The sequence below is a fragment of the Selaginella moellendorffii genome, unplaced genomic scaffold (genome assembly GCF_000143415.4).
Source record: "Selaginella moellendorffii unplaced genomic scaffold, v1.0 SELMOscaffold_41, whole genome shotgun sequence".
NCBI classification, from domain to species: domain Eukaryota; kingdom Viridiplantae; phylum Streptophyta; class Lycopodiopsida; order Selaginellales; family Selaginellaceae; genus Selaginella; species Selaginella moellendorffii.
The window spans coordinates 1,137,339-1,161,059 of record NW_003314302.1 but is presented as its reverse complement, the minus strand read 5'-3'; the positions used below and the strand labels follow the sequence as shown (position 1 = coordinate 1,161,059).

The following is a 23,721-nucleotide window of genomic DNA, read 5'->3' as shown; positions in this document are numbered from 1 at the left end:
TCTTGGTGATGCCGTTTAGTTTAAACAATGCTCCAGCAACTTTCTAGCGGATGATGGATGAGGTTCTTTGCGATGCCAGAGGTGATTACTGACTTCATTGATGATGTCTTGATCCACTTGGAGGGGACATGGGAGGAGCACTTGTGATGTTTGTAAAGTGTTGGACAGGCTATGGGACGTTGATTTAAAGCTGAAACAGTCAAAATGCGTGTTTGGGTCCAAAAACACGACTTATCTTGGGTACCATATTTCTCATGAGGGTTTGTAAGTTAATCCTGATAAACTTATGGCTGTTCTAAAGTTCCCTACTCCGAAGTGTGTGAATGATGTGTAGCGCTTTCTGGCAAGGTGCAATATCTCAGTTGTTTTGTGGATCATCTTTTTGATCGCACTGCACCATTGCGAGCGTTGCTGAAGTCATTAACGTCATCTTTCATTTGGTCTCCAGATTGTGAGCAGATGTTTGTGGATCTCAAAGAGCTCTTGACGACTCCTCTGGTTTTGGCATATCCTGATTACACTCGACCTTTTATTTTGCACATGGATGCTTTTGATATTGGTTTTGGAGGTGTGTTGATGCAAGAGAGCTCGAGTGTGCCTAGTCAGCATCATCCCATTGCATATATAAGTCGTACATTACAACCAGCAAAGGTGAACTACTCCACGACAGAAAATGAGTGTTTAGCAGCAGTCTGGGGTTTTGAGAAACTTCATGCATATCTACATGGTTCTCAGACATTACTTGAAGGTGATCATGCTGTCATTACTTCATTATTGAAGTGAAAGAACCTAGTTGGTCAGTGGGTTTAGAAGGTTTAGATATATAATTTTGATGTTGTTCATTGCCTCGGGAGTTCTATGGTTGATGGTAATGCCCTTTCTCGAGCTCCTTTTCCTTCTCCACTCACTTCTCATATTTTTGATAAGCCTATTGTTCTGGCATCTATGGATTTTTTAGACGAGGATTCTATGCCGTCGATGGTTGCTGTATTTGACATTCAGTGTCCACAAGGTGCAAAGTAAGATCTACCTTCTCTTAACAAAGTTCACGAGGCTCAAAAGTTTGAGCCATAGATTCGAAGGCTTCGAGATGGATTTGAGAATCCTACATCATTTGTTGATGACTTGCCATTCTAGTATTTACATTCTCAATATCACCTTAAAGATGAATTTTTTTATTTTGTGGGGACGGATCCTGATGATCCTTTATGGCTAGTGGTGCCTTCCGTCTTTATTCCATGGTTTCTCCATGCCTATCATGATTCTCCTATTCTAGGTGGGCATATAGGACATTGTCGTGTGACCAAGAAGCTGCACAAATCTTTCTATTAGCTGGAGATGCAACGTGATGTTATCCAGTATATGAGCAGTTGCGTTTGGTGCCAAGCTCGTAATAATCCCCTCGTGCTATGGAAGGACGATTGGAGTTAATTGCAATTTCCTGTCTATTTGAGTTGGTGGCATTTGATCTTATGGGACCTTTTCTGCGGTCGACGGTTGGCAATGAGTATGTTGTTATTGCTTCTGACTACGTGACTCATTAGGTGGAAGTTGGTGCTCTTGCTAGTGCCTTTGCAACTACTGTTGGATACTTCCTCCTCAATCAAGTGGTGTTCCAGCATTCTTGTTTATAGTGAATTCTTTCGGATAATGCTCCCATATTTATAGCTGAGGCATTTCATGTTTTGACATCTCGACTGGGGATATGCCACATTTTCATAAGTGCTTATTATCCACAATCAAACGGTCTGGTGGAACAACTCGTTTGGATGTTCAAAGGGATGATTGCGAAGTATGTGAACTTTCAACATTCAGATTGGGATGGTTATTTTCCGTCTCTTCGGTATGCATATATCACAGGGGTGCAGAGTTCTATTGGTGCTTCACCATATAAACTCATATATGGCCATGATTCAATATTACCAATGAAGCTAGGTTTACCTTCACGATTGCCATAAGCTACCGATGCTAGGTCGTGGGATCAGTATTTGACGAACATTCTTCCACTTATCCAAGCAAAGTCTGTTGAACACTCAAGCCGTATACAAGTGGGACAACAATAGAACTACAATTCCTATCATTGTCCACTAATGGAGTACAAAGTGGATGACTTGGTGTTAGTCCATTTTCCCCATCTTATGGTACATGGTTTACCTAAGGGGCTCCTTGCTTAGTGGAAAGGACCGTATCATGTGTTGTGGTAGGTTGGACCACAAGTTTATGAGGTTTGATATGACATCCAACAGGCCGATCCTCCAGAGATTGTGCATATACAGCAGTTGAAACACTTCATACTAAGGGATTAGGAGCAATTAATACCACCTACAAATCCGCTGATGCCTCCTTCTGATGTTCCTTCTGATCCTGGCCCATCTACAAGAGAACCCTGATGGTCTTCCATTATTCCAAGAGGAAGGGATTATGTGAGGGCCAAGTGTACGGCTACTTACTATATAAATAGCAAGTGGTGAGTCATGGAATGGATAGTGGTGAAGCGTTAAATCATTTTGTCTAGGCTTGCTATTGAAATACTTGGGTTACAATGTGTAAGCTCTTGAGTTTGGACTTCCCGGGAGGTCACCCAACCCAGTACTATTCAAACCCAAGGATGCTTAACTCAAAGTATCCCAAGACCCTTAACCGATTGGAAAAGGGGGTGCACTCTTGTTCATGGGCCCTTTCCCTCTATATTTGAACCCCATGGATCGTCTCTCGAATCGTTCCCTTTGGTTGCTTACACAATGCTCAATTCTTTTCTAGGGAACCTTGCTTTTGCTCCTTGAGTAGCTTGGTGTTCGATTAGTGTTGAGTTTTGTTAGAAAGAGAGTGACATAAGCTTGTCCATGTTGTGAACAAAAGTTAGTGGTGTTGGGTGTTATAAATCTCTATTGGTGGGGCATTTATGTTGCATTTTGTCGAATCGAGTTGACACTTGATACTTACGTAAACTTTTGTAGTAGTGACATGGGCATTGCTCGTAATGTTGCTCGATTGATGATCAAGTCATTGTGATACTCATATCATATCTATGTGATAATGAGCAATGTGTTTACGAAGTTGCTTGGTTAAACAATGATCAACCCCAAAGTGGTTGATAGAGAAGCTAGTCTACTTATATGTAATAGCATTGTAATAGCTTTGACTGGGTTCTTGATGGTGGTCTATTATGCTAAGCTTGAGTTGGTATGTTTCCTTGAGGGTTTGCCCATAAAGTGTTGGAAAAAAAAGGTTGTAGCATTCATTTGCTATAGCTTGTCAGTTTATTCGTTAGCACTTGGAGTAGATTGTTGGATGGAGAAGATGTGTAGCTGAGGCATTGACATTGCTAGCACTTATGTTAGTGGAAGTGGCATTGTTATTTCAAGTGATGAGGAATTTTCCTTGGACCTTGATTTTCCATATCATTTTTTTTATTAGTGTTTTGGTTTCACATTGGATCTTGAAGGTGGTTGAAACAAAGTGTTAGTGCAATATAAATATATGAAGATATGGTCTTCGTAATCAAGCCTTAGATGTTTATTTTGCATTTTTACGGATGTCAAAGTTGGATGTCAGAAAAAATGGGCAAAGACATTTGATACTTAAGCATATTATTGGGTCATGAGGATTTATGTTGAGATGAACCTATATGAAGTTGTTAGTGGGAGGAAGTTGGTTAAGTCTTGAAAGTTTGTATTCCTAGACTGAGAGTCATTCTTTCTCTAGGATGGAAATTTTTTCATAAATTTTCTTAGGATTTTCTAACGGCTAATCTGTTGATCACTTTGCTTGAAAAAAATTTCTGTTTTCATAAGCTAGTACAAATTAGTGAAAGAGTTAGAGTTAACTTTGGTTAGCTTAGACCTTAGTAAATAGTTTGTAAGATGCAGCCTGAAAGGGATGTTGACTTCTTGAGGCTAAAGCAATTGAGTTAGATAAAGTATGGAGTTGGTGTAGAAAAGTGGCCATTGTGCTTTTCTAAGAAGGGTGACTCTTGTGCCTTTTTTTGTAGCATTATGCTCGGTGGTAAGTTGCACTTTGCATTTTGTTAAGACTCTATGAGAGTAGTGAGCTCTCACTAATCTTGACTTAGTCTTGGTGGCCCTGAGCCTTGGCTAAGGATGGTGATGTCCAACTTATTTGTTTGAGGTTGAGATGTTGATATCCGTACTATAGCTTTGTCTATAAAGAGGTTGTGTACCGATATAAGTCCATCTTATGATCTTCACTTTAGTTTTGACTGAGTGTTGATTGCATAACTAGCCTCTTCAAGGCATGCTCAAAACTAGTGGCTAAATGTTTTAGTGAGCTTATTGCAGTTAAGTTGGATTCGAATGGTCATTTAGTTTGTGCTTGTCTATAAACTTTTATCTTATACCTAGGGTATCACGTTCATGTTGGATAAATATATGACTTGATGACAAGAGTTGGTATTTGAGTCCTGTGAAGGCAAGTTAAGGAATGATTGTTAGTTGCTTTGCGACTAGTGATTACTTGTAAACTTAGTCGAGGACTGTTGACACTTGCTTTGCTCGATGATGATTTAGCAGTGATGGGCTTGCTTTACCGGATGGTGTTGGATTGTGTCGGATCGTGTCGTTAGAGGATCGTGTCGTTAGACTTACATGAGTTTTTCATATTGGCATGTCGACTCTACCTCTGTCGATATCATTGGGTTACATTAGTCTGTAGTGTTGGATTTCATTGAGTCATGGATGTGGTGAATCACACCTTGATGATGTATTATCTGTAGCTGAGTATTGTTGAAGGATTAGTCTTGGATACTAAATATAGTATCTTCGACTTTGGTTAGCTTGGTTGTTGGAAAGCTTTGAGTGGTGATTCACTCTTGCTTTCTTTTAGCTTTTGTTGGCATTGAAGTGATGCCTTGTCATTGATATTATCGATGTTGAGATTCAAGTAAGATGAGATGTTTCTCCTTAGGATTAACATTGAGTTTCATTAACCTTGATAAAGATAGTGCTGATGATTTGGCTATGGCTTTATGTTATTGGCATTCATGCATTTGCTAGTTAGCAACTGTGTTGACGTTCAAACGAATTGAGTAGCAAGTTTGAGTTAGTTGTGTTTTAGACAAGATTATTTAGTAGAGGGTTGAGCTTTGGCTTTTCCTTGAAAAATGATTCAGTTGTAGACTATACTAGCCTTACAAGTGAAAGAGTTAGTGATTGATATTGAAGTAATTGAATCCTTATTAGATTTGAGTTAAGGATATATCGATTATTGATGATTCTCCTTGTGCTTATTATAAAGTAAATTATGTCTTGCTATAAAAGATGGATTCATGGAGGATTGTTTAGTGATCACTTGTTGAGAATAGCTTCATTGTGCTTAGCTTTTGGATTGATGCAAATATACTCTTCATTAGCTTTGGCATTGAAGTTTAGTTTATGGATGTGTTGAGGGGGATATTGTGGGTTGTACCATGATTTCTCTTTAGCATTAAAATTAGTTTCAACGAGACTCATGATCATTTATTAGGCAAAACTTAGTTATAAACTTCTTCAAGCTTTTGGTTCCTTGAGTTTACATACTCATTGTTCCATTTGTTAGAAGTTGTTAGGAAAGACATTTTGGCTCATTAGTTTTGATGTTGAAGTTGGCTTTTGCATTTAGGAATCATTGGTGATGATTGATTATCATCTAGGATAGTTGATTATATTTATCAAGAAGTTTTGTTTGATTGTTGTTGATATAGAATGATTTGCTGTTCTTCGGGATGGTGGATTCCTTCTTAGACGATGGTTTTGCATATCTCTTTTTGATGGGATGATTGATGATTTTTCATAATGGTTAATTGTTCACTATGATAGCTTATGGCTTTTTGCAATACCACATGTTCTTTGTGGTTTGCTTTGGATTGGTCTCTTGGGTTTGAGATATCGATAAGATGTTACTAACACTTGCTTAAGCAACTTGAGTACTTTTGTATTGTTAACCGAGATCTATTTAAATTAGCTTCTGTGATAATTGACATGAATGGGTATTTGTTAATCTTACCATATTCATTTTGTTCTGTTGATTGTTGCTCGGGTTAGTTCTGATAAATTAGGATGTTATTTCCTTCAGGTGATACATTCACCAGCATTATGCTTGTCAGTTAAAGATACTGTGTGTTTTCTGAGTTATCTTTTGTAAGTTGTTTGGCATATTATCTATAATCTTTGGTAGTTAAATTTTATCAATGAGTTTACTTGATGGTATATGTGCTATTGAATTTTGTGGGATAGTGAATCCTATGTTTTCCAACCATGATGATCTTGGTGGTTCCTAAACTATAATACTAGTTTATCGGATAATAATTTACTTGGAATACTTTTGTGTTCTATTCTAAAATATATTCACTGATAATTAAGACTCTAAGATATCATTGTCTCTGACTTTGATATTGTCCATTTATTAATCTTTGACTTTAGGCCAGTATAGGCAAACTGGCTTCAGCACTTCGTGTGCATGGTGAAATCTTTAGTCATGGGGTAATTACTGTCAACTGGTCACATAACCTGCCTTTCTATCGATGTTCCTTATTCCGTTCAAAGGGCGTGACCGTGTAAACAACTCTAACTGCCTATTTACAGTAGTCTATCTAAACCTTATTGACAGGTTTGGTTTCTTTGCTCAGGAGGGTTGGGGCCTCTAGCTTCTCTCTCTATATCCCTATGGGCAAGGGTGTATCACACTTTTGTAAACTGGGTGACATCTAGAGTAGCAAAGCTGGCTAACTCCATTGGTCATTTCCTTATCGGCGATAGTCAGAAGGTGTCTGAGTTGGTAGTGCATCCGCGTTAGACAAAGAGGTTACCCCTAACTCATTTAAGTTGGTGCATTTCTCACATAGTGTGGTCACTGTGAACTTTTTCACGAGTTGTTTCCTTGGCGATGGTCTAGACTGGAGTATGCATCGATGAGGATGTCGATCTTCTCTAAGGGGGGAGAGTGTCGTGAATGTGACTTTGGGTATCGAAAGTTACCTATCATCCAGTCTTTACGGACACTCTTTCCTTACTGCCGTGATGGCAGGAGGTCGATATTGCTGGACCCTTTATCACTCCCTCTTGTTCAAATGTTAGTAAACTAGGCTTAGCATCTATACTTGGCCAGATGAGCATAAGGAAGGAATTCCTAAGTGTCTATTTAGCTGAGCATACTTGGCTCGGCTTGTTAGTTCTTTTTTGCTTTGTCTTGCACTAGCTTGACAAGAACCTTGCGTATTGAGATTAATCCCTCAATATCGCTAGATGATCAAACACCCTTGCTATCATGCCCTTTGTGTTAGTCTCATTTCAGTCCCAAATGCTATTTATGGAAAGTGTCTAGATTTGCTCATTTGGCATATCTACAAAATGTAGAGATTGTTCTGAACACAATAATGTTTGTCCTATGTCCAAATTCACAATCTAGCGCCATTCCATATTTAGTAAGTTTTAAGCTTGTCCCAGAGACTAACTCTTGATATTAAGGGAGGTTGGGGGGGGGGGGGGTTATAGGGGGTTCCAAATGTATAGTAGGCATAGTGGGCAGGTTGAGCATGGCCAACCAACTTGAGGCATAGTCTAGTTCCCGTTTGCGTGCCTATCCTTGTTCTGTGTCTGGCTTGGGTCTAAGCCTAAGCTCCACATCATGCTAGTTGGTGGAGTGCCCATATCCTTGTGTTAGGCCACTGGTATGCCAAAATAGCGCCAGACTCTATTTGGCTCTGTTTTGCATGCTGGTCCTGACATTGGGATGTTAATTGCTCTAGGACTGTTCCAAGTCGCTCCGGGCTCCTGTCCCTTTGCTCCTTGGGCTTTATGCTCAAGAGTTGCTTCGTGGTCCGATTCGGTCACTCCTTGGCTCCATGCTTACAAGTTTGGCACCGTTCCTTCATTTAGTGGCCCAAGGCCCTGAACCTTGGATTCCACACCACTATCCTATGGACATGTGGCATGTGACATATGGCATATAACACGTGGCACATGGAGGGTTTAGGTTTCACTTTGTGGTGTTATCCTATGGTAAATCACTATAGGATAAAAGGTAAAAACCACGTCTACTACAAATGCCTATATTTTTCTTGCCCTATTTTATAAACTCTGCCAACAAACCATGAAGATTAATAAGTAGAGATTACTAGGAAAAAACTTTCCACAATATATTTGCATGCAAAAGTAAATTAAGGTAAAAGGACAAAACTTAAGGCTAACGCAATAATTAGGTAATTTAGAGGTGGCTAGGGAGCTTTTTTTTCTCTTTCACTTTTTCCCTCTCACTCACTCTATACCTACACCTTTGCCAAGATGCGCTAACACTCTAGGCTTAACTCCAAACCAATGTACAGCAGCTCAAATGCCACCTAGGGCTGTACAAGAGCAAATGCTATTGTCAATGCCTACTAGGTCGAGTGCACTCTTAATTGAGCAGAGTGATTTTTTCTTTACACTAATGCCACAAGCAATTAACTCCTCTCTTGCACTGTTGATGCAAGATCTCTCTTGGGCACCTTTGTATGCACCGCACTATGTCTCTCAGTTGCTTAATATTAAGTGTTTTGCCTACAAATCTCTATAGATGGCAAAAATGCATAGGCAAGATGAGTATATGGAAGAAATCTTGTCTGGTGACAAGAAGCCAAATTATAGCCAAGTAAAGCTATCTAGGGAGCTTATGCTTTCTCCCTATGACAAATTTTGGCTTAATGCCTTTGCATTACTTGCCTATGTAGAACTGCTTGAAGGAGAAATATTGATCAAACAAAGGATCAAGTTTATGCAGAAGTGGTACCCAAAGGACATGTTTTTCTTTTCTGTGGGCGAGTCTATCCCTTTGGACTCACCCAATTTGCTTAGATTTTTCACCTAGATAACAAAGGTGAAATAATCACGATGAGCAAGAAGGATCACATGCCCAAATAATATATCCTCCCAAACTACACATATGGACAAAGAGGCAATTTCACCAATTTGAAGCCTGACTATCATGCTAGGCTTAAGTTGTTATATGCCATCATTGATGGGAGGATAGTTGCGCAAAATGTTAGCATCAAGATAGCCTGTCTATTGGAGGATATCAAAACTAGATGGCAAATAAACATAGCCCATTTCACTTATAATGGATTTGTGGCTAAAATGAAGAATATTACCTTACAAGTAAGCAAGGGAAAGCAAGTGAAGACAAGAGTCTTCATTTTTTTGCAGCGCATCTACAAGCATTACACCACTCAAGAAAATCCTTCACCTCACCTTGTCATTGAGCCACCACCTCCAATATCTCCTCCGAGGGAGATAGTGAGGGATGTGGAAGTGAAAGAGAATCCTGACATATAGATTCAAGCGAGGAAAATTCTCCCCTCAAAAAGAAACTCTGCCTAAATTTTAAAATCCAAACTGCAAGACATTTAGAGTTCATTCCACAAAAATCTAGTGGCCAAGTGTGTTGCAGAAAAGATAGACACAACAAGGTGATAAAACACTATGTCTGGATTAGGAACAAAGTCATGATTTGTCTATGTCTGCAAAGACAACTCCGATGCCAATACAAATCTCTCAAAGCATCAAAGAAGTGACGAGTACACAAATGGACAACACTAGGTAAATGATGGATGCCGAAGTTGTGGAAGAAATTCAAAAACTTAGGTCATAAGGTCCAATACATGATGTGCCTATAGACAAAATCATTGGCTGTAGATACCGCCAATAAAGTGAGTTTAGGCCAAGAAGATCACAACTAAAAAACTCAATAAGACAAAGAGGATGAGGTTACAAAAGAGGGTCTAAGTGAACCTGAGGAGTATAAGTTAAGTTTTCTCCAATCCACCTAGGCATCTAATAGCCACACACCCTCGACCAACACGTTTAGCGAGATGAGGCAGCCACAACTGTAGCAGCACTATAAGGTCAAGGCTAGCCACACCTTCACACACAAGTCCACGAGTCAACCTAGCAAGCAAGCAGTCCAAAGCTTTATAGAGGAGTTTGCTCAACACATCAAGAGAGGTAAACAGCTAGTTGATGAATTGATGCAGCCAGTTGATGAATTGATGCAGCCAGTAAAAGATGAGGAAACTACAAAGTACCACACACAAGTCTTGAACTACCTCAAAACAATCACTAAAAAAGTGGATGGAGTCATAGGCAAGTAAAATCATCAACACCACATAATCCAAGAGCTTAAGAGCACAATCCCAACTTTTACATCCATTGATGCAAAGTGCATTAGCTGTTAGAATTTGTATATTGCCATGCTCAACCAAGAGAATTAGATCATGTATTAGAAACTCGATGATCTATGCTGAAGTGTCAAGCTTGTCACTATGAAGACCAAGCTTAGCAACCTAGAGCAAGATTTAGAGAATTTGACTGCCTGAGGATAGGTAGTAACTTTGTCATAAGGGAGTGATGAAAAAGTAAATGTTTTATCTTGTATATCTTCCTAGGCAGAACAAAAGAAGAAATCTTAGGTGAAATGAAGTTAAGCCTAAGGTTAGGCATCTAAAGAAGAAAAACTTGACTTAGGCGAAAAACAGTTAGGAACAATTATAAAATCATGTAGTATATAAATAACACTTAGACATGCTGAAAAACAACCTCCACTCACTGTTATATACATTTACATTGAATTAACCATTTTTTCTCTCACCCATGACTATTTGTGTAAAGTAGAGTTCAAAGAATAACATATGTTTATCCTTACTCATGCATTAAAGTTTGAGGCTAAGTTCTATTCTATTGTCTTCTCATTCTTCTTCTTCTTCTTCTCTTCTCCTACATTTTTGTCTTTGTTTATTTGTTACTGTTTTGCAGAAAAAGGCAAAAATATGAATATAGGTAGAGAAAGCCTTACTCAATCACTCACTTTGCTTGAACTAGGTGATCAACCAAGAAATGAAGTGCTTTAGTAAATCTCCCTCCTTGTTCTAGTTTTCTCATAAATTTGGCTTTATAAATAAAAAGTCCTTGATGCTTGGACATGGCTACAGGAGAGAGGAGGTTGTAGGACGAGGCAGAGGGCAAGGGTAGGTAGTCCTAGTGGTTGTCAAAGATCTAAGAATTGATTTTCCACAGCGAGAAGTTGAGTTGAGTGGTTTGGTCTCTAGTGAATGCTAACAAAAACTAGTACTACAATCTCAAAATGTAGGTATTGGGCAATTTTCTTTGTGAATTAGTTATATTAGAAATGTCCATATTAGTAAAATTTAACTCTTTGTGAATGTTTTACACAAGGAATATACAGTCAGTTGTATCATCACTAAGTCCACACTCAACATTATAAGCCTCATGAACCTTGTCCAAAGGTCACGTTGTCCAGATTGATTTTTTTATTTGCCATTATAGACTTATAGCTCATAGCTTGGATTGATGGTTAGATATTAGATTTTGTATTGCTCTCAATGCAAAACTAATTCTTGCCTTACAACAAAACCTTAAGGAGCTCAAACCTTTTTCAAAGGTTAGATATGCTGTACTTTAGACCTTTGAAGAGATGTTGAAAAAGTGCTTCATCACACATGAGCTATTAGATGCTAATACCATAACTCTTTTGTCATCTTTAGTGCAAAGACTGTCCATGCAACCACTTAATTAGTTTAGTTCTCACTCCTAAAATGTTGTCCACTTTGTAGCCAAGTTTATATAGATGTAACATTTAAATCACAAATTGTATCATGGAATTAATTGATGGAGATTGTCTTCATGGTCTTGTTAGGCCTTCAAGAACAAAAAAGACTAAAGTGTCTTAGAACAAAAGCATCCCTAGCAATCTAGGAAAAAGATTCTAGGATATTCTACAATCTAATTTTTTATTCATCTTGTATTTATAATTTATAATTTATTTAAAAAATTATTTTTAATTTATCTAATAGTATATTCTAGTTTATTTTACATAATAAGATTAGTCAATTATACACATTTATATAATTATAATAACAACCTAAACATGATAAGGCACATTTTTGTGCTTAAGATAGAGTTTTATGATACTCTAAAATTTAAACTATGAAAGAATAGAATTTTATCATGAACACTCACAACATAGTTACTACATAAAAGCTATTTAGTTATTCAGATAGATGTAGTTATACTGACTTTTATAATATAAAGTCATTAGTAAAATGCAAATTTGGAACTCTCACCAAACTTTATTCTAGCATATAATCATTGAAGAAAAATATGGGTTTTTTATATCCATAAATGTATGATGAATACTTATCTAGCTTCACATCAACTTATTGTTTAGAAACAATTTTAGATTTTTTAAAATAATTAGACATTGATCAATTTGTAAATAATACAAAAACAAGAATAAATAACACTACTATGAAGATTTATTTAAACAGCTAGATATGGTAAAATATATCACTATATCCAGACTTATTTATTATATCCTCCTTAAAAGAAAAAACCTTTAATTTTAAATTAAATAAAAACAGTATCACTGAAAAATGGTTTAATCTAAGTAGTTAGATGTAAATAAATAATTACCTACTATTATTAGTTTTTATATTTTATAGGGGATATAAAGTTCTTAAATATATACATATATCTATTTATCTTTAAATTTACTCTGCTAATTATATCAGTAGTGTAGCACATGGATTGGATTGAATCTAATCTATCAAAAATTGAATCTAGTCCATCTATATTATATAAAAATAGAGGCAGTAAAAAAGTTTATAATTAAAAACTAAAATAAAAATTGTGAAGTCTAGGTGTACAACTATGATATTGTATACTATTATTAGCACAGTGGGATTTGGTAATTATTAAATCTGAACTACTCACTCTTGTAAACTAAGGTTTTGTGCTAATTGAATATACACATTTCTATATTTTTGGGAAATTCACTAAATTAAAGTGGGTGAGAATTCAAAAGGTCATTTATTACCTTTGGTATACTCTTGTTGGTATTAAAGAGTATATTTTATATTTTTATAAATATATGTAAGGATTAATAAAATTCTTTTGAATATAAAAGTTTCTTATCATTAACATAAAGTAAACTTTCAGGGTTTATATTCCATACACTCACATTGGTGAAGGTGAAAAGTGTCCCTAAGGAGTGCTTGGACTTGTGGTTTTTGTTTAAATATAACTTTTACATTTTGTTTTCATAACTTTTTCATTTCTTCCATTTTATTCTAGTTTATTTTTATGGTAGAGTAGCATACTCTAACCTCCTCCCCATAACTCTAAAGCATTAGTTGATGCAATTGGTTGATATTATATATGTATAATTAAATGATCAAACTTAATTAGTATCAACATTAATTGTGTGTGGTGTGGCTCCTCCTTGTTGCCAATATTTTGTGTCCAACTGGAATTTTTTTTGTAGGAATTTTAAAGATGATATGAACCATTAGTTTAATCATTTTACAGTGATTGCCACTAGTCATTCTTAGGATGATATTTGATGTTTGTCCCACTATGTTTTATTTCGTTAAAGTGGGACTTATTCAGTATAGTGGGACATTAATTAGCATGTGTCCACATGCCATTTCCTAGTACTTAATTAATATTTATTAATATTTCTATCAGTTTTTTAATTTATTTTTTTATATTTCACAATATTATAACACAAAATCATATGAAAAGTTTTTAATTTATAAATTATAAAGTTAAAACTTCAATTTTTTATTGTTGTTATAAAAATGGCATGTGGCCACACACCATAAGTGGGATAATGAAAAATCCCACTTTAACGAAATAAAGCATCACTTGTCATCAAAGGATGGCATTATAATAGTACAATGGTTTTAGTGTAACCAATCATGTATAAACATTTTTAAATGTGCATTTAAATATGGTGATGATTATAACAGTGCCTTTTAACAATTGCATTGTCTTCGTCAAGTGTTATCTAAGTTAATTATGTAATTTAGTGTTTATTTTTAAAGATTTATGCTTTGTGCAAAGTCAAATATATCAAATAAAATAAAGTTGGGATGTTGTGGCTAACACTTTATCAAAGTTTTGCAAGGCTTCTGCATGCACTTACCCCAACTAATGCTTTTTAACTAATAAACACTATAAATATCACCTAGTTATATATGGTTAAATTCCACTTTCTAAAGGGGATAATCCTATTTTAATGGAGGTTGACATTGTTACTACTATATTCAAGCACAAAGACAAGGATGTGGTTGTGATCATTATGTTCATTATTAGGCATAGGATAAAGTGACCACACATATTAACATTTTCCATATTGGCATCTTTCATTTCTTAGGTAAAAGTTTTTGTATCAATAACATCCTATCAGTGTTGTTGTTGTGAAAGGTCTTAGTATAGAAATTCTTTTGAGAAAATAAGAATTATATAAGTAATACAAGGTCCTTATATAAATAAGTTAGTTACTCTTCCATCCTTTCAAGAGTACTATCAAGGGTGTATTTGGCACCAGTTCATCTAGTATTCACTTTGTAAGTTTTTTTTTTTAATAAAATATCCTTATTATCTTTTTTGTATTGGTCAATAAAGGTTTTGGTTTATTTTCTATTACTCAACTTTTTACCACATATTGCCATTTATATTTACCTTGTATGGTAAAGTCAATTTTCATTCTTTATAGTAACAATTATAAATATACATATGTATGGTGTGTGGGATGGGGCAAACTTAATTGTATGTGTGAGTGATCATAAAGTTGAGCTCAAATTATTATAGCATTTTTTATATGGATTGATTGTAGTGCACTCATATCAAGCTTAACTTTAATATTTCTCCTTTTTGTTTCATATTCCTTCATGTCTTTTTTATTCTTTTCATTTTTATTCCACTTTATCCCTTTACTTTTATTTTTACTTCTATCACTTTAGTCTTAGCATTACTATCTTTTATGTTTTTTCTTGCTCTTTTATTCTTTTTTTGGATCCCTTAAATGGTCTTTATGTTATGAGCTAAAAAAGGTATATACTAGCTTTGACATATTTTAGGGTTAAAATTACAATATATCATTCTATTCCAACTAGGGATACTTGTTTAATTAAGTTTTTTATTTAGTATTGATCAGCAAAGAAGATTAAGAGCTTATAAATGAATGTTAATGAAATGTTAGAAAAAGGTCATATATAAAATCTTGGGGTTCTTAGGTATGTGAACTTTATCTTGTGACAAAACATGATAGGTGAGTATTTTGGATATATCTCCTCTTCCTTACACTATCTTTTAGATTGTCTAAGACAAAATCATTAGTTCAATAAATTTGGATCCTATATATGATATTACTATATACTATATTATTATTATTATTATTATTATTATTATTCTGTATCTTAATAATTCCATTTAGTTTGAATGGCTTAACATATGGTGTGATTCAAATCTGAGATCCTCTAAGACCAAATTTAGGCTTCTCAAGAGGTCACCAACCTAATACTATTCAACCTTTTAACCAATTGAAAAAAAAGGTACTTTTATTTATGGGCTCTTTTTCTTTATATCTTTCAACTTTGTTTTTGTTGCTTATACTAAACATACTACTAATCTTGGGTATTGCATTTTTTATAAGGTTTTTTAAATTGATTTTGACAAATTTATGGCTGTTCTAAAGTTTCTTACACTAATGTGTATAAATAATGTGCAACACATCCTTAATAAGCTGCAATATTTTATACATTTTATTGATTATATTTCTAATCAAATTGCACTATTATTAGTATTGTTGAAGTTGCCCATAATTTTTTTTTTTGTCTGAGAATTGTAATGAAGTGTTAACAACTTCTTTAGTTTTAACATATTTTGACACTTGATGATTTACCTTTCTCATAAATGCTTATGATATCAATCTTAGGGGCATGTTAATGCAAGAGAGTATGAGCATCCCTAACTAGTGTCATCCTGTAACATATATCAATTGCACTTTGTAACTAATTGAGATGAACTACTCCATAATAGAGAATAAGTATTTAGTAGTGGTTTGAGGTTTTAAAAGTTTTATATATACTTGCATCATTCTCAAACTCTACTAAAGGGCAATCATATTGTAGTCCTTCATTACTGAAATAAAAGAACTTAATTAACTATATTGTTCAGTGGGCATTAAAGTTTTAAATCTATAATTTCAAAGTTATTCATTGCCTTGGAAGTTCAATAGTTGATATTGATACTTTATTTCAAGTTTCTTTCCCTTTTCTCTCTTCTTTTATTCCTAAAGAGCTCATTTTCTAGATGAGCATATAGTAGTTGTTATGCTCAATGTTTAAAATTCACATTAGATTTATCTCTTTTGGATGATGTTGTAAGTAACCAAAGGGAACAACTCAAAAGATGGTCCATGGGGTTCAAATATAAAGGGAAAGGGCCTATAAATAAAAGTGTACCCTTTTTTCCAATCGGTTAAAAGTTTTGGGATACTTGGGGTTAAGTGTCCTTAAATTTGAATAGTACTTGGTTAAGTGACCTCCCGAGAAGTCTAAACTCAGAAGCTTACAAATGTTTAAGAAGTCAAAGGGTTAACCTATGGATCCAAAAGTTTTGTGAGGGCTTTAAGAATTTTGTATCACTTACTAATGATTTGTCATTTTGGCATTTACATTATTAATATTATCTTAGGGACAACTTTCTTTATTTTGTAAAGACTAATCTAGATGATTATTTACAATTAGTGGTGCCTTCACTTCTATAGCTTCCACACTTACCATAACTCTTTTATTTTAGACAGACATATATACATTATTGTGTGATTGAGAAGTTCTTCTATTAAAAAGGTTTTTTTATTAGCTAAAGATATGACAAGATATTATATGATATGTGTATAGTTGTATGTGGTGCCAAACTTATAATACTCCTTTTCATACTATGAAAGGATGGTTAGAGTCAATTGCAATTTTTTATCTATTTAATTTAATGGCATTTAATTTGATGGGGCCTTTTTTTGGTCAATTGCGGGGAATGAGTATGTTAGCATTGTTTCCAACTATCTAATTCATTAAATGGAAGTTGTTAATGTGTTTGCAATTGTTATTAAATACTTTATCCTTAATCAAATGGTATTTTAGCATTTTTGTCTAAAGATGATTCTCTTATATAATATTTTTGCATTTATGGTTAAGACATTCCATGTTTTGACCTCATTTGGGGATATATCACACTTTTGAAAATGTTTATCATCTATAGTTATTTTTCTAATATGCATATATCACAAAGGTGTATAGTTATGTTAGTGTTTCACTATATAAATACTTATGGTCTTATATTATTAATGAAGTTGAGTTTGTCTTCATAAAAATTATAAATTGTTGATGTATAGGTATTAAGATTAATATTTGACAAGAATTCATCTATTGGTTTAAGATAAATCACTTGGGCAATCTTAAGGTATGTGATTTATCTAAATGCTCCTTGCTTGATTAAACGGACCTAGGCTACAAGGTTATGAGGTTTAAGATTTGCACAAATATTATGTTCCTCTCTAATTAAGTACACTCTAATTAAATGCATTATTGTGACTAAATCTTTTGTCAAAAAAAAACTTACTTACACTGACATGGTGTTCTAAATGACGTAATTTATAATAAAATAGTTTTAAAAAGACTAGCAAATCACACTTCTGCTGGGGGTAAATATGTTCAAATATTTTTAATCCATATTATCCTTAGCAATATATAATATAAATAATACATTCACAAGATAAAAATCCCTTATCCAATTATATGACAAGAATTCAATTATGTTTTAAAGGTTTATTTTTAAAATGCAAAGTGAAAAAAAAATGCTCCCTCAAGCTATAATGCTTTTAGATACCTACCATCATCAAAAGCTCATATGGCTTGAGAATAACAAGCTGAATTCATTTTAAAGAATGTTTCTCTCTAAACTAAAAAGTGATTATAACAGCTGCAAATACTAGCCAAATCATTATATGATTCACATTTGTTTTATATAATATACAATATTGAATATACTAGAAAATCTTACATACCCAACATGTCAATATTAAGTTAAAGAGTATGTCTTTCTTAAAGGTCAAATTGAGTGTAGCATTGAGTTGGAGTGGTGTGAATGAACTTCTTTGTGGCGAAAGCAATGCACAATATGATCATTTGTCAGCCCAGATGCTTGCATGAAAGAGTAGACAATCGCTGGAGCCACACCTCGGAATCCTTTCTGGATTAAATCTTTGCTCATTACCTCTGACCTTGAGCTCTTGATGGGAACTTGGGACGACATCCGAAAGCTTGTTACAATTGGCTTGTTGTTTACAAAGCTCCATATGTATTGATCAAAGCTGCCAAACTCATGGGAGATTTGGAGAACCCTCCTTGCATTCTCGATCACACTCTCCACTTTGCCATCTTGCTGGAGAATGTCAACACTTGATCGGGTTTCTGCTATCCGTGCTGCATCGTAAGTTGAAAGGATTGATGGATCAAACCCGGAGAATGCAGTTCTACAAAGAATAGATCAAATTTAATACTAAAATACAATATTAACATATAGTTTGATTTCTACCTGTAGAGATCACGTTTTGCCAATATACCAGACCAACTAAGCTCAGATTGTGCACTAGCAAGTGTGAGCAGCTCAAACAGCAGCCTGGAAGCAATTTAAATAAGTCACATTTTAAAAAATAGACAAAATGGTTCTTACTTATCATTATGAACAGGAACTCCCCATTCATGGTCATGGTAAGCAACATTGACTGGATCTTCACACAAAAGAAACTTGTTACTTGGGAGGAAAATATGCTTTGAGAGATTCGTACCGCTCTGTGGAGTGATCCATCCACATCTCTTCTTCGAAGCTGGCGTTGGAGAGAAGAGGGGCTTTTCCGGAACGGACTTGGCGGAGCCGATACGTCGACCATAGTGTGATATCTTTGCCTTTCTTTGTTCTTGCAATTCCCGCAAAGATGGAGCTCTATCCACGAAATGCTGCCTCTCGACGAGGATACTGATGGTTGGACTCGTGGGCGAGAGTTTCTTCGCCTTCTTCTTCTTGGGCGAGCTCTTGATTTTATTGAACAATGATCCTCCGGCTTGATCCTGCTCCGGACTCTTGGGAACGATGTTCTCGGACAAGATGTGGTCGGACTTTTTGAGCAGTAGCATCGGAGGCCTTTTGAGAGCTGGAGAAGAAGAAGAAGAAGAAGAAGAAGAAGAAGAAGAAAAAGAAGAAAAAGAAGCTGTTCTTGGAGACGTGATCACTTTGGGCTGTGTTCTCCAGAGCGCAGGCCTCTTCTGCTGAGCCATTGGAGGAGAAAAACTTGGAAGAAAGAAACCTTTCCAAAACAACCAGAGAACAGATCAATGCTAGTAAGCTGCTAGAAAGAAAACTTCTTGCTCAATACCTAGGTGTGTGTGTGTGAATGTGTGGCTTAAATAACTGGAATAGCCCGTTGGAAATCCTTCTTCTTTGTTTTTCTTTCTTAAAGTTTCTATCTAGCCTACATTTATTCTTTCTGATGTTTAGGCTGAAGGGATCAAAGCTTCCATGACAGGCATGCATGTGGCAATTGGCAGAAGTTATCCTAATTAGTCACTCCAAAAGAATTTCAATCCAAAACCAGCATGACAATTTTTTGAGCGTGAAGGAAACACTTTGTATGATGCTTTCTGGGATTGGCAAGTGCAGGGTTTGCGTGGGATCCATTTCTTGGTGTGAGCCTGCCATTCTACAGCCTTAAGAGAAAAAAACAGTCTTTTTTTATGGTGTGACTTGGAAGATATGCAATGAAATTAATTTATCAATATTATTCTTCTGTAATAGTGTTTTTAAGAAAAAGATTCGTTAGAAATGGATCATGGAGGAAAGGAACAACTCAACAAAAACCATAGATATTGCACACTATTATAAGATATTCTAGTTGGCTTCTCTTTTTTTCCTCTAGTAGGTGTAACTAAAGTACCTCCTGGCAAGCTGAACATGATGCACATGGAAGCCAGAATGTTTATTTTATTTTTCTCTTCACAAGCCAAAGGCCTCAATCAATCATCTCTCAACTAACATAGAAGTGAGAAGATATCTCTGGTGATTTTGCAAATGTTTGGAAGTGTCGCTGAAGTGAGATGCCCTTTGGCAGGAATTAATTGCTTGAGAGAAGAACTCTTCCAGAAACAGTGACACTCCACCTGCTTGTTGCGTTGCTGTTTTGGGTGGCCAGCCAAAAATAGTTTTACAAAATCAGGGAATATTTAGAAGGCTAGAAAGGGACACCTATCGCTAAAGTAAAACCAAATAATATAAGAATTAATATTATTAATAATACCAAACACAAATAGCACTCCTTGGTACTTTGAAGCTAAGTATTGTCCAGACGCAAGATGCTATCCAATTCATTTCTTTCAACCTTTCAGTGTCTTGTTGAGCAAAGCGATGTGTTGCAGGAGGAGAGCCAGCACAACCAAGATCATGAGCTTCATTGGAATGTTCTTGACACAACTTCAACCGCTAGTCAGGTATTCCAAATCTGGTGCACATATAGCTTATCTAACTTTATTGTCAAGATCAGGCCCTCCATCACTCTAGTTTATCCTGCGTAAGTTGAACGAGTCCTCTCAAAAACATTGCTTTGAGTGATTGCTTTGATGCATTCAGGTATGCTTCTCTTCAAGCACTTGAGAGCCCTTTCCAAGAAGACGATCATCCATGGCTCACGTATTGGTCCTTGTACTCATCTCTAAGTTTTGTGCAAACAGTGCTCATTCTAAACTTTCCCTGGTACGAGCAAGCTTTATAACATTTCGTTTATCTTTTGAATTTTTATTTTCCAAGGTTGCCAGTCCCATTGCTAGAAATGATAAAGTTTGTAGCTTGTTGCTGGCTATTGTTCCCTCCTTTCCAAGGCGCAAGATTCATTTATCTCAAACACATTTGTGGAAGAAATCGTTTAGGCGAAGAGCTTAAGGATGAAGTGAGATGGGAGAATTTGGAGCAAGCCACACTGGACATGATGAAGCCAAGAACCCAAGAAGCTGCAATAAAATTCATCGAGAACAATGGTCAGGACACATTTGAAAAGTTGATGCAAGTGGTAAGCTACCAAAAAGAAAAAAGATATCTCGGAGATAAAACATAAGTTTTGTGCAGGCTGTCAAAGGTGCGATTAAAAACAAGCCCAAGACGCCAAGGAATGTTGTGAGGATTTACCTCCAGAAACGAGGAGGCTTTTAAATTGCAAAGTTTGGTTTTATGATAATTTACTCCAGATTTCATAGTTATCTTCAAGACGTGTGATGGGTCTATTGGTAGGGATCCATGGGACGAAATCCACACGTGGATTTCTATTCAGATTTGCTAAAACGCGTCACCAAAGCTCGAGATCTTCCCACTGGCAAAAGAGTCCACTCCCAAATTCTTGCAGCCAGCGATCTCAAAACCAACAGTTTTCTAGCGTGCGGGATCATAGATATGTATGGAAAGTGTGGCAGCGTCTGCGACGCCCAGAAAGTTTTCGCCACCCTCCCATTTCCAAATCTCTACGCGTGGAACACGCTCCTCACGGCTTATACCCACAATGGGTATCTCCAGGAAGCTCGAAAAATCTTCATTGAAATGCCACAGAGAAACGAGATTTCATGGAATGCCCTGAGCGCCACGTACACACAGCATGGATTCTGTGATGAGGCAGCCAACATTTTCATAAAAATGCCCAGCACGACCGTCCGATCTTGGTCGAGCATCGTCACGGCACATGCCCAAGCTGGGCATCTTTTCCAAGCCAAGAGCCTGTTTGATTCCATGCCGGAACGCGACCTTGTTTCCTGGACGTCGATCTTGGCTGGGATGGCGGGATCGACGGACCAGATCAAAGCCTCCATGGACGTCTTCCATCGAATGCCCGGCTGGGATTCCCCGTCATGGAATGCCGCCATAGCCGGACTCATTCTGGTAGGGAATCTGGAAGAGGCGAGGGTCATGTTCCATGGGATGCCGGAAAGGACTGTCTTCTCATGGACGGCCATGATTCTAGCATTCTCCCAGAATGGCCAGCAGGAGCAAGCGGTGGAGATTTTCTCCAGGATTCCGCAGCGAAATGTGGTGACGTGGAATGCCATGATCGTGGCATTTGCGTACAACGGGCAAGTTGGTGCAGCAAAGGTTGCGTTTGATGGAATGAAACAAAGAGATATTGTGACGTGGACGGGACTCGTCAACTGCTATTTCGATTTAGGGCTAATGGAGAAAAGCATTGAGACGCTGAACAAAATGCCTCAACACACACTCAAGTGTCTAACTTCACTTCTTGTAGCATTTGCCCATTCCGGGCATTTAGAAAGTTCAAAAGCTCTCTTTTTGAGGATGCCAGAGATTGATCTAGTAGCGCTTACTGCTATGCTCTCAGGCTACGCACATGCAGGCGAAGTAGAGCTATCGAAATATATTTTTGATCGCATGTCTAATCGCGATGCTGTGGCATGGACTGTGATGCTCGCGGCATATGCCCACGCTGGGCATTGCTGCGAGGCGATGCAAACGCTCGCGGCTATGGCGGTGGAGGGGATCAAGTGCGATGAGAACGCGTTCATCTCCATTCTCAACGGGTGTAGCCACTCGGGCCTGGTTGAAATCTCGCAGTGGTGCTTCCAATCCATGGTGGCAGATTACAATCTTGCACCATGGGTGGAGCACTTCTCGTGCATTGTTGATGTTCTTGGGCGATCAAATTGCTTGCATGAGGCAGAGGAGCTTCTCCACACGATGCCTTTCTTGCCCGATGTTGCAACCTGGTCGAGTCTTCTCAGTGCGTCTGAGACACACAAGGATCTGGGAAGGGCACGGCGAGCGGCACAGCACATCTCGAAGATAGATCCATCTCAAGGCGTGTCTTATGTATTGCTCTCCAATAGCTTGAATAGAGGCATAGCTCCTGACAAGTGTTAAGGTGGCTCATCTGATTATATATTTTAAATATTTTTATTGACTTTTATTTAAAATACTTACTTTGTTAAAATTGCTAGAAATACCTACGTTTTGGTTTGTTTGATAGATTAGCATATCTGATATGAAAATAGTTTCTTCAAACTTATTTTAGATTAATTTTGCTTGTTTGCAATTTTTAGATATATCCAAATGCCTTGAGTATGTTTTATAATGTTCTTCTAATAAGAGTTTCTAGATTGGATTTGCCATGTATGAAAGCTAGTTGAGGACTAATATTTTAAAATATCTAATAGTAATATAATAATAAAGGACAAAATTGAAATAAAATAATACTTAATCTACTACTATAAGGAGTAATTGCCAAACTTTGTGGGCTCCTGGATTTGGCCAGTTGGCACTAGGTAACCCAGTAAATCTCGGTTCTTACCACATGTCCTTCTGAAATATTTTTGCAAGGTTTGGGCTGGCCAGTGGGTGTGTAGCATGGCCTGGGGCAGGGGAGGAGGTGTGAGTGACATTTTTCTGTTTGCATAGCCCGGGAGGGATAAAAAAAACTCTCCTTTTACCACAGCTCTTCCCAGCCACAAAGTTTCCAAGGGAAGCAGGAGAGGAGGCACTGCCCAGATGGATGCCCATGAGCTCCAAGGTTTGTGGAGAAGCAAGCTTGCCACTGACTAGTAGGGACAAGGAGAGGGGATCGCAAGTGGCAGGGCTGGCGATGGCATTGGAGCCATGTGGAAGAGGAGGCTATGTGCTTAAAATGCAACTTGGGGATTGGGGGATGGTAAAAGGGTTATTTCTTTAACCACATCATCACCAAACGATATCTCTTTGCAACAGCAAAGTTCTAGGTGATGTAAAGATGGGTGAAGAGAGTAGTGAACCAGGTTTATTTTTATCTTGATAGAGTAGAATTTAATCACTTTCC

General features: G+C 36.7%; 3 protein-coding genes across 3 annotated transcripts; 2 read left to right on the top strand and 1 right to left on the bottom strand.

The window, feature by feature from the left end:
• Positions 1 to 17,841: 17,841 nt before the first annotated feature.
• LOC9635136 (DNA-3-methyladenine glycosylase 1) lies at positions 17,842 to 19,243 on the bottom strand. The gene is made up of 4 exons (XM_002979445.2): positions 18,676 to 19,243; positions 18,561 to 18,618; positions 18,423 to 18,506; positions 17,842 to 18,360 (listed from the first exon to the last, which is right to left on the bottom strand). The coding sequence occupies exons 1-4, from the start codon at positions 19,160 to 19,162 to the stop codon at positions 17,937 to 17,939; spliced, it is 1,053 nt and encodes a 350-aa protein (XP_002979491.2). The 5' UTR covers positions 19,163 to 19,243; the 3' UTR covers positions 17,842 to 17,936.
• A 1,030-nt stretch (positions 19,244 to 20,273) lies between these two features.
• LOC9635135 (protein HVA22) lies at positions 20,274 to 21,108 on the top strand. Its single transcript, XM_024684547.1, has 5 exons — positions 20,274 to 20,368; positions 20,422 to 20,448; positions 20,508 to 20,630; positions 20,685 to 20,943; positions 21,000 to 21,108. Exons 1-5 carry the CDS (start codon positions 20,286 to 20,288, stop codon positions 21,081 to 21,083), a joined length of 576 nt encoding a protein of 191 aa, XP_024540315.1. The 5' UTR covers positions 20,274 to 20,285; the 3' UTR covers positions 21,084 to 21,108.
• A 59-nt stretch (positions 21,109 to 21,167) lies between these two features.
• Positions 21,168 to 22,793, top strand: LOC112349659 (pentatricopeptide repeat-containing protein At4g02750-like). The gene has a single exon (XM_024684465.1). The coding sequence runs from the start codon at positions 21,168 to 21,170 to the stop codon at positions 22,791 to 22,793; it is 1,626 nt and encodes a 541-aa protein (XP_024540233.1).
• Positions 22,794 to 23,721: the final 928 nt, after the last annotated feature.

Excerpts from the sequence above, each read along its gene's own strand:
- LOC112349659 (XM_024684465.1), top strand. The coding sequence starts at position 21,168 with ATGGGACGAAATCCACACGTGGATTTCTATTCAGATTTGCTAAAACGC.
- LOC9635135 (XM_024684547.1), top strand. The coding sequence starts at position 20,286 with ATGTGTTGCAGGAGGAGAGCCAGCACAACCAAGATCATGAGCTTCATT. Across the intron at positions 20,449-20,507 it reads ATCACTCTAGTTTATCCTGC|GTATGCTTCTCTTCAAGCAC; the intron begins GTAAGTTGAACG and ends TGATGCATTCAG. Across the intron at positions 20,631-20,684 it reads CTCATTCTAAACTTTCCCTG|GTTGCCAGTCCCATTGCTAG; the intron begins GTACGAGCAAGC and ends TTATTTTCCAAG.
- LOC9635136 (XM_002979445.2), bottom strand. The coding sequence starts at position 19,162 with ATGGCTCAGCAGAAGAGGCCTGCGCTCTGGAGAACACAGCCCAAAGTG. Across the intron at positions 18,619-18,675 it reads ATGGATCACTCCACAGAGCG|ATCCAGTCAATGTTGCTTAC; the intron begins GTACGAATCTCT and ends TTTTGTGTGAAG. Across the intron at positions 18,361-18,422 it reads GCAAAACGTGATCTCTACAG|AACTGCATTCTCCGGGTTTG; the intron begins GTAGAAATCAAA and ends TATTCTTTGTAG.